This window comes from Panthera onca, chromosome C1, assembly GCF_046562875.1.
Source record: "Panthera onca isolate mPanOnc1 chromosome C1, mPanOnc1 haplotype 2, whole genome shotgun sequence".
In the NCBI taxonomy this organism is placed as follows: domain Eukaryota; kingdom Metazoa; phylum Chordata; class Mammalia; order Carnivora; family Felidae; genus Panthera; species Panthera onca.
The window spans coordinates 21321359-21336052 of NC_138346.1; the positions used below are offsets into that span (position 1 = coordinate 21321359).

Here is a 14694-nt window from a genome sequence, read left to right on the forward strand (position 1 = left end):
CTTACTATGACTTAACACCATCCCATTTTGCTGTGAGCTCTTTTTTTCTCCTCTTAGATCATGCTGCTTGATCTCACTAGGAATGGGCGGGGGAGGGGGGGGTGGTGTTCTCCAAAATGTACTATCTATGACTATAACCCCAATTTACCATACCCTAAAATATTAACCATCTTGACTACAACATTAACAGGGATTTGCACGGTTACTCCTTTGAGGAGAGAGTGACAAAGTAAGACAGACGTGGGTTTGGAGAGAGATTGGAAGAGAGAGGGGAAGATGGAGGAGACTTTCTTAACTTTATGTACTACTACATTACGATTTAATTTTTTCCAATTGAGCATGTACTTATTTTTTAATGAGGAGACAACTAGGGAGCAATAAACAATTGGTCCTGTTTCTAGTGGGTCCTAAATGCATAGACATTTAATCTCTTTCTTTTTTATTTTTTACAGCATCTTCTTTCTGTTTATATTCATGTACTTAGAAGGTTGTATAATAAAGAGCCTTCAAATTATTTAATTTTACCTACTGTACTCAGGAAAGACTAACCAGATTTGCTGGAGGCAATTCTTCTTTTTAATTTATTTTATTTTATTTTATTTTATTTTATTTTATTTTATTTTATTTTATTTTATTTGAGAGAGAGAGAGAGAGAGCGAGAGAGCGCGTGCACACACGAGCAGGGAAGAGGGGCAGAGGGAGAAAGGAGGGAATCTCAAGCAGGCTCTATGCTCAGTGTGGCACCCAACGTGGGGCTCAATCCCATGACCCTGGGATCATAATCTGAGCCAAAATCAAGAGTCAGACACTCAGCTCAGCTGACTGAGCCACCTAAGCCCCCATGCTGCAGGCAAATCTTACCTTTGGTGTGTATATTCAACCCTCCCTATCATCCCATACATTTAAAATTTCAATGTATAAGTCTTGTTGACTTCATTATAGTCCATCTACGAGTTATTAGAAATGGAGATAATGAGGAGATAATCCAACCTCAGTTATTCCATATATTTTATTCTCAATGTATGAAATGAATAAAGAATCAAACAAAATAAACCCATGTTTGAGAAAATGGCACCAAAAAGAAACAAATGACAGGAGGAAATAATGAACCTATAAACCTTCCAAATCTATAAATGCTGACCTAATACTTACATACTATATATACTTATATACTATAGTACCTCTTGTCACTAAAATGTAAATTGGCTTTCATTACTTAGAACTAATCGTTCCTGTGTTCTAACAAGTTCTTCAATCTACAAAATTCTTCCTGTACTGAGTAAGTCGGTCATTACTAAAGTAAATGAATTCCTTTCATGAAGCAGAGGGTTATGAAACACAAACATAATCTTGTGGTACCTGTATCTAAGCTTATTTTTAAAAAAAACTCCAATACCTGAAGACCTTTATTTAAAATAGTATTACTTGAATTGACAAGTTTTCTTCACTGGTACTCTGCAGAGATTCGCTTGGGCCTCCAGATTTTTGTTTAGCTAGGTGAGGCAAAAATTATGAAGGTCTCACTAGTCCACAAAATCTCAAGGGAAATAACTTCCAATACTCAGAACATCATGGAGAACAACTAGACAGAAAATCAACAAGGATATAGATTTGAACAAACTATCATCCAAACTAACCTACCTGACATTTACAGAACCCTTGACCTAACAACAACAGAATGTACATTAAAGGGCATACGGAACACGTGTCAGAACAGACTATAGTGTAAGCCACGAAACAAGTCTCAATAAATTTAAAGGGGTTGAAACCATTCAAAATACGTTCTACAATGGAATTAAGATAAAGATCAACAACAGAAGAAATTTGGGAGTCTCCAATGTCTGCAAATTAGACACTCTTCTAAATAATCCAAGGGTCTAAGAGGTAATCACAAAAGAAATTAGAAAGCATGTGAACTGAATGAAAATAAAAACAATACATTACAATTTAAGGTGTGCAGCTAAACAACCTGCTGAAGGAAATGCACAGCTTTCAATACCTATGTTAGAGAAGGAATGAGCTTTCAAATCAAAATTCTAAGCTTTTAAGAAACCAGAAAAAGGAGACCAAATTAAATCCAAAGTGAGCAAAAGGAAGGTAATAATAAAGACCATGAAAGAGCAAAAAAAAAAAAAAAAAAAGAAAAAAAATCAATGAAATAAAAAAATAATGGAAAAAAATCAATAAAAGCACAAGTTACGGTCTTCTATAAAAGATAAGTGAAACTCATAAATCTTTACTTAGACTGACCAAGAAAAAGAGAAGATACAAGATACCAAAATCAAGAATTAAGGAGCAGACATCACTATCAACCCACAGAACTTAAGAGAAAAATAATATGAATAATGTTAGACCAATAAATTAAACAATTTAGATGAAATTGACAAATTCTTATAAGGACACAAATTACTACATCAAACTCAAGCAGAAATGGAAAATCTGATTGAGCCTATAATATGTAAAATAATGCAGTGTTAGAAAGCTTGCCACAAAGAACCCTGGCCTAGGAGGTTTCACTGGCAAATTCTATCAAATGCTTAAAAAAGAAATAAGTACTAATCTTGACAGGGAAGAAAGAATACTTCTCAACTCATTCTATCAGGCCTGTACTTCCCTGATATCAAAGCCAAAGACATCACAAGAAAGGAAAACTATAGAAAAGTATCCCTTATGGGCATATAAATAAAAATCCTAACAAAGTATCAGCGAAATGACTTCAGAAACACACAGAAGAATTATATACCATGACTGATTGGAATTTATCCCTGCAGGCGAGCCTGGTTTAACAACGGAAAATCAATGGGGCACCTGGGTGGCTCAGTTAGTTACACGTCTGACTTTGGCTCAGGTCATGATCTTACAGTTCGTGGGTTCGAGCCCCACATCAGGCTCTGTGCAGACAGCTCGGAAGCTGAGCCTGAAGCCTGTTTCGGATTCTGTGTCTCCCTCTCTCTTTCTGTCCCTCCCTCATTTGCACTCTGTCTCTCTCTCTCTCCCTGTCTCTTAAAAATAAATAAACATTAAAAAAATTATTAAAAAAACACTGAAAATCAACTAATACTAATATAGCATATTAAGTAAAGAATCAAACCCATAGAATCATTTCTACATAGAAAATGCATGTGTCAAAAGTCAACATCCATTCATCATAAAAACTCTCAACCAACTAGGAATGAGAAAAGACTTCTTCAAGTTGATAAAAGGAATCAGAAAAATCATAACATCATACTAAGAAGACTTAAAGCTTTCCTCTTGACTTTAAGAACAAGGCTATTCACTTGCATCATTCTATTTTAACATTGTACTGCATGTTCTAGCCAGTAAAATCAAGAAAAAGAAACTTAAGGCCTACAAATCAGAAAAGAAGAAATAAAACTGCCTGTATTTGCAGACAACATCATCCTGCATGCAGAAAATCCAGAGTATATAAAAACAACTATTAGAAATTTAATAAGGTTGCAGGATATAAGATCAATATACAAAATCATTATCTCTTTATACTGGCAACAAACAAGCCAAAAAATAACTAAAAAAAAAAAAATCCATTCACAATTAGCGTTGACAAGAATTAAATACTTGCAAAAATTTAACAAAAGAAGTACAGGACTTGAACACTAAAACTATAAAACACTATGGAGAGAAAGTAAGACCTAAATAAATGGAAAAATATCCTATGTTCATGGATTTAAAAAAAATCAATATTGTTAGGATGGAAATCCTCCCTTAATTATTCTATATACTCAATGCAATCCCTGTCAACATCCCAGCAGGCTTTTTCCAGAAAATTGAAAAGCTGATTCTAAAATTTATATGGAAATGCAAAGGACCTAGATTAGTCAAAACTATTTTACAAAAAAACAAAATTAAAAGACATAGTATTTCAAAACTTACTATAAGAGTAACAATGTATCGATGAAGGACAGACAAGAATTGAGGAGTATAGAAATAAATTCTCACATGTATGGTCAGTTGCTTTTCAACAAGGTGCCAAGGCACCTGGATGGGGAAAGAATAGTCTTCCAAATAAATGGTGCTGGGATAATTGGTTACCCTATGAAAAACAATCAATCTAGATACTCATCTCATAACCATTTACAAAAATCAACTCAAAACAGATTATAGACCTAAAGCTTTCAGAAGAAAAATTTTGTGACTTGGCTAGGCAAAGATTTCTTATGTAAGACTGCGAAAGGATAGTTCCTAAAAGAAAAAAAAATGATATATTAGAAAATCGAAATTAAAAATTTTACACTTCGAACAACACCATTAAAAAGATAAACCAGACTGTAGAAAATATTTGCAAATCACTATCTGATAAACATATACAGAATTCTTTACATCTTGATAAGCTAACTGAATTAAAAAATGGGAAGAGATTTGATAGACATTTCACCAAAGAAAATGAGGTATATGAATGGCCAATGCCCATTGGAAAAAAGGACAGCATCATTAGTGTAGGAACTGCAAACTGAAACCACAGAGATGTCAACACATTGCCACTAGAATAGCGATAACTGAAAAGACAACACAAGTGTCACCAAAGATGTGGAGAACGTGGAACCCTCCTTCACTGCTGGTGAAGGGTTCAATGGTAAGCTGCTCTGAAAGGAGTTTGGCTATTTCTAAAAAGTTAAACACAAACTTCCCAGCAATTCTACTCTTGCTCAAGAAAAATGAAAAACACAAAGACTTGTCTTTCTTTTAAAGTTTACTTATTTATTTTGAGAGAGAAAGTGCGCATGTGCACGTGGGGGTAGGGCAGAGAGAGATGAGACTCCCAAGCAGGCTCCACACCAGAGCCCGACATGGGGTTCAACCTCACCAACCGTGAGATCATGACCTGAGCCAAGATCAACAGTGGGACGCTTAACCGACTGAGCCACCCAGGCACCCTGAAAAGATACAAAGACTTGTATACAAATGTCCATCGCGTTATTTATAATAGCTAAAAACTGGAAACTATCCGAATATATCCATCCATTGATGAATGGATAAACATGTGGCATATCCATAAAATGGAATATTATTCAGCAATAAGAAATCAATTGCTGATATATGCTAGTACATGAAAAACTTCAAAAACGTTATGCTGGGGTGCCTGGGTGGCTCAGCTGGTTAAGTGTCCGACTTGGGCTCAGGTCATGATCTCATGGTTTGTGGGTTTGAGCCCCACCTCCGGCTCTGCTGACAGCTCAGAGCCGAGAGCCTGCTTTGGATTCCGTGTCTCCCTCTCTCTCTGCCCCTCTCCCACTTGTACGTGCTCACTCTCACTCTCTCTCAAAAATAAACATTAAAAAAAAAAAAAGACAAAAAAAACACCCTGTTATGCTAACTAAAAGCAGCCACATGCAGAAGACTGCATATTGAGTGATTCTATTTATGTGAAATTTCCAGAAAAGGTAAATCTTTAGAAACAGAGAGTGGTTACTTGGGGTGGTGGTAGGAGAAAAGAATTGACTACAAATAGTCAAGGGGACCTTTCTGGGAGGAGGGAAAACTTTCTAACTGGTTTGTGGTGATGATCATACAACTCGAAATTTACAAAAAGATCACTGAGTTGCACTCAGAATTAGTACATCTTATGGTAGAAAATTACACTTCAATACACTATTAAAACAGCGACCAAAAGTAAGTACAATTTAGCTAGGAGATCTGTGGAGATCTACCACAGACAGAGGGGATGCTGACACTAAGTTTCCACAATAGAGTAACTGCTAAAGCTCAGAGAGATTTTATCCTCAGTGCCCCCAAGGAAACACTGCTAGATTCCAAACGCAAGGGAGCTATCGAAAAAATGGTTCTCTTGTGAGAAACGGCTCCTGACTCTAATGGCCCACAGGGGCTATCCTGTTTCAGTGCTTCTCATTACCACCGAAAGACACAAAGAGATGAAGTACCAGATTTCAGCAGTTTTATCTGACAAAGGAAATGAAAATGGGCCTGTATTAGTCAGTGCAGGCTGCCATAACAAAATACCAAGGGCTAGGCGGCTTTAACATCAGAAATTTATTTTCTCACGGTTCTTGGGGCTGATGCTAACATGGTCAGGTTCTGGTGAGGGCTCTCTTCCTGGCTTGCAGACATTCACCTTCTCACTGTATTCTCAGATGGCAGAGAGAAAAGACAGGAAGAGAAGAGAGAAGAAAAAGCACAAACTGGTGTCTCTTCTTCTAAGGGCACCAATCCCATGATGAGGGCTCCACCCGCATGACTTCATCTGAAACTAGTGGCCTCCCAAAGGCCCTGTACCCAAATCCCAGCACGTTAAAGGTTAGGGCTTTAGCATATAAATTTGGGGAGGCACAGTTCAGGCTACAAACGGGACTTTAATCAGAACTATTAACTAAAGATTTTTCTCTGTCATGTCATAAGAAACTGCAAAAAAAAAAAAAAGGAAGTTCACTTTTCTCCTTTGTCCAAAGGCATCTATGCTGATGATATTCTTAAGCCCCACTGAAACTGTGCTCCACATCTGAACCAAATTCCCCCCCTTCTCTAGCCTAAAAAACAACAAGCACGCCATTTTTAAAAGTTTTATGTAGACGCGCATAACAGACAGGACTAACTGTATCAAATTATACTTGCCACTTCTTTCTGCATCAGCATATTTTTTGCCTCGGGCTTGCAATTTGAAAGGGGAGGGCCAAAACACTTTTATTGCGTTTAAGTGGGACTCCAAGCTGTTTCTAGGCTCCTCTTAACACATTTCAGCTGATTAGTGACTATTTTAACAAAAGCCTAACATCCTTCCCTAAACATCATAATTGGTTAAGAGCTTCTGTTGTTTGCCACGAGCAGTCACTTTAAGTCATTGATTAAAGCAGTTTGCACATCAGCACAATCTGAAATCAGTTTTCTTCTTCAACCAGCTGGGCTTAGGAAGCAATCTTGAGGACGGCCCAATTCAAGGAGAAGCAAGTGCAATGCCCCGCGTGACGATCATCCACCATGCAAACGAGAAGCACGGGATTTATAGGAGGTTGAGAGAAAGAACTGAGGTGCCTTGAGTAAGTACTTCAACTGCTCTCTGCCTCACAAATCATTCCCATTAGCATTCACTGCAAGGGTGGACTCCGACGGCAAGCTTTCTCCGAAGCACCGTCACTAATTCCTCACTAATTCTGCGTCCTTCCAGCAGAGCCTGGCTACCGTGAGGACAGCCCCCGGGGTCAAATGCAGCTTCCTGCGTTAAATGCAGGCCTCAGACCAGACTCTGCTCGTCTGCTTGTTCTGACGAGGGCAAAGCGTCTATGTGGGTTCCACATTTCCAGCCAGAGGGAAAAATACCCTTTCCTTGTTTGACATAAAAAGGAGAAAAAATGCTCAGCAGGCTTAAGGCATGCACCTTCTGCCTCACAGGACAGAACAAAATGCTGAGAGTAGGGACGCTGTCGTATAGCACACGGAGACCCCCTTTAACGCCCTCAGGAAGAAGTCCCAGTGCTCACCGAGAACACACCCTCAGCAAACAGCCTGTTGTTTTTATGCTACCCACTGGCTCTCTTTCTTAATGGAGAGCCAGGCTATATTTTACAAGAACCATACCCTGTCATTAGACATCTTCTGATCCACAGATGGACAAGAACTTGGAAGAATTTAGAAAGCTGAGGAAGAATGGATAGAAGCCTTTTAGGGAGAGTCCATGAAAAGCCAAAACACTTTCCAAGTGGTTATGTGTCCACGGCAGTCTTTGCTTTGTGTGCCATGTATTTTTTTCTTTTTTCTTTTAGTCTTCAAGATTTTCGTTTTAATTATTTCGCTGATGAATTTTATATTAAATGTAAACTCCGGGGCAGAGCTTTGCCGTCTAATGAAATGTATGCAGCCAATGAAGAAGTTTAAGCCACAAGATCCAGTGTCTTCCACACACATTTGCAATCATCTGTGGAAAGTCAACTACTCTGGGCCTCAGTTGGCCCACAGGAAGATACAGGAGACACTCCCAGGTCACTGATATTATATAATTACCGTGTCAAATACCAACATACCCTTATGGCGAATCCCCTTTCCACTTCCAAATAAATGGATATTTGTTTTCAAGTAAGACTTCTTGTTATCGATAAATGGGACATAAAATAACCCCAGACAGTCTGGTTCTGGGGTTTAACAGTTTAAAACTAAACAAGTCACAAGGGAACCCAGTGAAGAACAAGTGTCCTATTGAATAAAAAATACACAGTATGGACCCCTGTAGAACCCACAATCACGTGTTTTCTCTCCTGAGTAGATGCGTCACTGTTGTTCTGGGAAAGGACTAAGAAAGTATGTCGCATTGTTAAAAAAAAAAAAAGAAAGAAAAATTTTATAGGGTTGAAGATGTTTACAATTTTAGTTACTGTTTGTATTTAGTATCCTTCTTTCGAGACATTCAGAGTATCCAACAGAAGTTATTTCCCTTAAATTTACCAGCTCTGTGTAAAACAACAAAAAAAGGCTATATTTTTATCTTCCTATGTTTATCTGGAAAGAGCTATAAGTTACATAATCCATACCCAAGATTACATAAATCAGACCCATTACAACACACACACACACACACACACACACATACACTCACACACACACCCAGGAAACTTCTAGATCTCAAGTCTTGGGAATCCAGAATTCAGGGCTTGCTTCATGATAGCTAACACACGTAAGTAACCTGCTGTGCACACAGGTGGTGCTATCCCATACAAAACTGGAATTGAAAACAACTGTCTCTTTGGCTTTTATGAATGCCGTAATTTTGCCACCAATTGTTACCACATTCTAACCAGTGTTGATAAATTTTAAGAAACACCCTTTCAAACTGAAAGGATACTATTTGCTAAAGGAGAATGAAGTAAGAACAAAGGCAAGAAAGCTTGAGGATGAAAAGTGGTTCAAACAAAGTGAGAGGAAACAGGAGAAAAACGAAAGGCCTCCACCGCCAGAGAATACAGTGATTCTAATCAATCACCTAATCAAATGGGTATGTGCACATCTACTGTACATAGATGCAATGTTAAATGTCCACCATTTCTGCTCAGAATGGCTCCTCTTGACAGGTTCGTTTTTCACAACAACCATGGCCTGTGAACTCCACCGGGTGGATCAGAGCTACACCACCCTGTCACTCCTCAGAAGCCTAATACAAAACCTATAATCGAAGGGGCAAAAACAGGGTCCACGGAACACAGTGACATTCCATCCTTTTATCTGTCTCCACAGATCCATCTTTTCTGACTCATAAGGTCCTCAGAGAACCTGTTTTTGATACACCAGGTACATTCAAGCTACTTGACATAGTAGCTCATATTCAGTAGGAACCTCTAAATTTAGACATATCTCAAGCACGAAGAAATTATTTGGAGGCCTAAGTAATGTGGTTTTTCCTCCTCTAACCTGTGGTCTATCTTTTGGCCACTTTAGCACTCTTCCTAAGTAAAAGCAGGGAAGGGACAGGGAGTTCGAAATCCATGGTGTTCCTCCAAGAGTTGGTGGAGGTGGGTGTTCACCTAAGTGGATAACCCGGATTCGAGGAGTCTCTGGGGACTCTGTGCCCTCAGGTTCTTCCACTAACCCACAATTAACAGATAAAAGACACCACGGATGAGAGCACTGATGCACCTAGGAACTGTGTGAGGGAAACTACTTTCACCTTTGAGAAACGATTATCATGTATACAATGGTGGTCAAGAAATTTTCTATTGTAAAACTGTAGTGACAGAATGGTGGGGTGGGGTGGGGTGGGGTGGGGTGGGGTGGAGAAGGAAAGGAACCAGAAAAAGAAGGGCACTTGAGAATCAGAGACAGCTTACAGAAGTATCAGCAGCCGGAAAGAACACATTCCTGGGGTTCAGTGTCATCTCTATGCCAATAAGCTTAGAACAAGAAATATCCCTCACATGGAAAGCCAGAAGATATGAAAATGTGTAGATGCCTACTGCAGACTGTTGGTGTCAAAGCGACAGGGTCACAATACTCACGCTGACCACACTATTAGGCCAGATGGAAAGAAATACCCACGTTTTAGTTTAATAGATGAACAGGTCAAGTTCTAAGGGTGAAACAACCTTACCATTTATTACTGATCAGGCTTTTGGCAACTGAATTTAAAAAGCAAATCTACTGGAGGAAAGAGAAGAGCTTCTCTCTCCCTGACCCTTGGCACAGATCCTTGGGAGGGACGGAGGAGGTCAATACCAGAAAGGTAGCTTCAAGTCTGGAGGATGACTTTCGGCTTCAAGGGAAGTGAGTCTTCACTCACAAAGGGGCTTAGTAGAGATGTGGAACAAAGGTAGACCATGTAGAACAAAGGTAGGAAAAGTAATGAACAAACAAAATGTCTGGAGAGTGAAGCAAGGACAGAAGGACAAAAGGGAAGCCAGGTTAGGACCACAAAACAGAACCGGTGCTGACAAGTGTGCAGTCCCATTTTCCCAGAGCCCTGCAGAAAGTCTGCCTTTGTGAGGTCACTGCAGAGCTCTCACTGACCAAGTCCTAGCCGGAGGAACAGAGGGATCCCACCATCACACCAGCAGCTCACCAGGACTCAGTCACATTCAACATAAAAGGAGCAAAGGTTTAAAGTACATGACCTTATTATGTCTGAACAACAACAAAAATGCATAGGAAAGGAGGGCATTAGCAATCAGGACAAAGTCAGCTAAGTAGACAAATCCACTATTTGAAAACGATAGGGATCCGAATCCCTGACTGCTCTGGAGGGAAGTTCATCTCTTCTAGTTTTATAGTTTTCAATCTGTAAAGTGGGGAGAATGATACCTATTGTAACTTGTATGTCATCTAGAGGTCACTTGCCCTTGTTATTTTCACAAGACTCCTTCGAATCCCCAATCCCATGGCCTGGGAAACATGGTTTTCCCGATATGCGAGCAAATTCTTAGGGATTTACTCTCTCCTGACCTCTTCAGGCTCTGGTCTCTAATGCCCTGAGGTCCTTTCTCTGCTCTACCTGAAGTAATTCCAGACCAAACTCCTGTCTCTTCACCAGCTTCCCCAAATAGAACAGTCAAACCACGGATTCCTGAGTTTTACTGACACTGAATATGTGGAGTCGTGAGCTGGGAACACAACGTAGAATGCTGTGTCCTTATATAAATACCCATTCCACTTCCTCTCTTACACTTTCGGATCATCCCCTCCTGTCCTGAACTAGCTCCAGTGTTTCTACTTCTATGATGTTAGTAGCTTCCCTCTCCTCTGAAGCCTGACTGGCCAACCACCAAAGCCTGGGGACAGAGACTCAGCCTCTCCCCTAAGCAGTTATCAAGATATTTTTCCCAATTAAAAAAATTATTTTTCTTAGAAAATTCTGGCACCAGCCGTTAAAGCTCTACCATCTTCTCCGTTTGCTCACATGACTGCAAGATTGCTATGGGGGTAAATGAGACAAATAATAGCTCAGCATATGCTATTATATATAGAATATGCTAGCACAATGACTTGAACACAGCAGACACTAGTGGCTGCCTTTACGATTGTGATGATGCCAGATTTAGTCCCTGAAGAGACCATGCCTATACCAGCCAGCAAGACCAGTCACTTCTAAAGGGAGGTCCTTTGACTTTGGCCAAGGTAACTGACAACCTATAATCAAAAGCTAAGAAGGCCTCCATCTTTCTGCAAAAACATAATCATGATAGACGATGGCTGACTTGTCACTGCATTCTTCCAAACACAGTCACAACATGCAGCCAAGCAGAACACAGCACTGGTAAGACGTTGTGAATGCTTCCTTTGATCGTCCCCTGTATGAAGGAGAGAAATCCCAAAAGTAGAAGTTTCCACCAAGCCTTCCACAAAGCTGCCACTTTAACTTTAATTTCCTTCTTCTATTTAGATGTAGTTCTGCTTTGTATTAAACTCAAAAGTGAATTTTCTCCTATATGGCGGTTCTTAACAGGGCAAAAAGCTCTTTCCCCATCTCAAAACACAAGACATACATAGATTATCATGATCACGAAGCTCCTCTTCCTCCGGAAATTCTCTTGAGCTGGCCTTCTGACGTTCCTGCCAACAAGACGTGGTCTAGTAGGCTGTATGCGCTGGGGCTCAGCTGGTTACGAATGCTTTTGGGCAGGAGCACAGCACATCCAGGCAGCTTGCTAGGATCCTCAGACCCTTAAGAAGTAACCTACACCTATGCTAGGCACTGCAGATGATTAAACTAGACTGTATAAAGTTTTCTAACATTTAGGAGTCATTTTGCCCCTAAAAGGCCAAGAAGTAGGAAAAGAGGTTCTGTGCACACATTAGCGTAAACACGCAGAAACGCAGCTCACAGACAGGTCTGCCTCTGAAAGGCAACAATGAATACAATGCTGTTGTAGACACAAACCAGCAGGGTTACAACTGCCAGCTGCTATTCCTTAAAGAGTTAATGAACAAGAACCTGAACACCACCAAGTGAATGAATGTTGGTCCCGGACCCTCTGTCCATCCCAGGAAACTTTTAATATTAGTCCCAGCCTAAATGGAATTCTAGGTTACAATTCATCAAAAGAAGACTGTGAGGATGTAGGCGATTTCAGAAAGATCAAATCTAGGGGTAGTAGCAAGGTGACCTGGGACTTCTATAAAGAAGCTCAAACCCTTAGGCTTCGAACAAGAACTATGGGTCACTGAAAATAGGAAGATATGACAAAACTGTTTTATTCCAAGCTCACTCACAAGACCCCAAAGAACTTCAATGAAGTGGAAACATAAGCTCTAAGGCTCTGGCCAACAGTTTTCTTAACAGAAAGACCTACAAGTTAGTTCTTTTCCTGCTGGGGCAGATGTTGCTTCAGTGTTCAGAATGTTGCTTCGGTGAGCTCCCCAGTAACGGAGAGTCACAAAGGTCCACCAGGAAAGAAAGTTGCTACATAGAAAGGATACCAACAAAGGACTACACTTCCCAATCCAGAGTATAAAGCCATTACCCTGATTATCTGTCTTAAATGCATAACCAGTGGCATATCACTCACCTTCCTCAAAGCTGGCTTTCTTCTGCCTCACTAGAACACGGAAGTTCTCAGCAGGATTCACACTTCCGACCTAGAATACAGGCACAGACAATAAACCTGAAGATCGCTTCTGTTTCTGGCAGCACCCCAGGCAACACAAGATGGCTTAATGTGGTAAGTGTGCTTTTATAAAATAAACCCAAAGACAAAGACAAGGCCCTTTCTATTCATTTCTAGTTCCAGGCTTCTGTGAAAAGCAAGCAGATTCCTGTGGCCAAAGAGCTGCTGTCTGTACTTGTACTCACCTCTCTTGAAGCAAGAGGACTTCTTTCCAGAGAGGTCGGCAGTATTACAACCCAAATCACCAGCCAACTCAGCTAGAACCTTTATGTGACACAGTGCTGGTACGTCCAGACACCCAGCCAATTAGGAAGGGGAGGATTCTGCAGTGTGGGGTCAGTTCAGAATAGATTTGCCCCGCTGCAGATGACATGAGAAACAGCAGCCGGTTGATCGGTTTGCTGACTCCTTGGCACTGAAGTTTTGGTAGAACATACAAACATGCCCAAGCTGAACGTGTCCCCCCCAAAGTAAAAGCAGATGTTGTGCAAAGATTTACTACAGTGCTATGTGGGGACGTCTCAAAGATGAAACGCTCTGCCACACTCACTTCCTGATCACATGTGGGTCTTTAACCTTCCACTGCCAACCTTAATAGGCCCGATGTTTCACTCAGTTCACAGGGGAGAAGACAACAGGGTTCTATTATGGTTGGTAAACTTTGGTACAAAATGTACTGAAGTTTCCAGTTTGCTCTGGGCTAGCAGTCAGAAAAGCTCTCAGAACAAATAAGGTCATGATTTTTTCCCTTTACTATAAAACACTGAAATAAAATCCAAGTAATTTTCAGATGTTTAGTTTTCCTGAGAGCATTTCTTTTTGAGGTTGGAAAAAGGCATGCCCTAATGCTATCTATCCTGCCTAGTATATTTGACTAGTGAGGGACAACTTTTAAGAATCACTGATTATAGGAGTGCCTGGGTGGCTCAGTCAGTTAAGCATCCGACTTCGGCTCAGGTCATGATCTTGTGGTTCGTGGGTTCCAGCCCTGCATCGGGCCCTGTGCTGACAACTCACAGCCTGGAGACTGCTTCGGGTTCTGTGTCTCCCTCTCTCTCTGCCCCTCCCCCACTCATGCTCTGTCTCTCTCCCCTCTCTCAAAAATAAACATTAAAAAAATTAAAAAAAAAAAAGAATCACTGATGAAAAATAATGCCACTTAACATAATGTATCCAAGTTCCAAAATCTTCCATTAAAAAAAGGTCTCAGTGTCAAAGGATACTTGGTTCGGGAAGTCTTAAGCTTATAAGACCTGTTCTGAAGTTGTACATTAGAAAAGAAATAGAGGAGTTACGCTCTTAAATTTTACGTATTTGGAGCCTAAGACCCATACCATCAACCTCCACTTATCCTGTCATTTTAACTAAACAGAAAACTGCAAAATAAAGCCAACCAAAATAGCTCCACAAAAAGGGCTACCACTTAAGCTGTTCCATGTGCTACATATTATACGGTGCTCTAAGTACTACATGTCATATAGAGAATTCTACAGGAAACTCCCTGACAATAAAGGAAGCAGTGTGGGAAGGGCGTGTATGGTTCACATACTGAAAGGACCAGAGAAAGTGATTTATTAAAGGACTAACAACAACTGATGCGATCTGCCCCAAGTCCCAACCTTCCCAAAAGGCCCTGGAAAAG

General features: G+C 40.3%; 1 protein-coding gene across 3 annotated transcripts in view; it reads right to left on the reverse strand.

Annotated features, from left to right (window-relative positions):
• XRCC5 (X-ray repair cross complementing 5) overlaps positions 1-14694 on the reverse strand; it is an 89791-nt gene that overhangs the window by 26073 nt on the left and 49024 nt on the right. For all 3 annotated transcript variants that reach the window (XR_013557187.2, XM_060623497.3, XM_078450897.2), the window contains exon 16: positions 12954-13023. Coding sequence is in view for 2 of the 3 variants with exons in the window: in XM_060623497.3 (XP_060479480.3) it covers positions 12954-13023 (70 nt within the window). In the remaining variant the exon portion in view is untranslated. The remainder of the gene's footprint in view (positions 1-12953; positions 13024-14694) is intronic.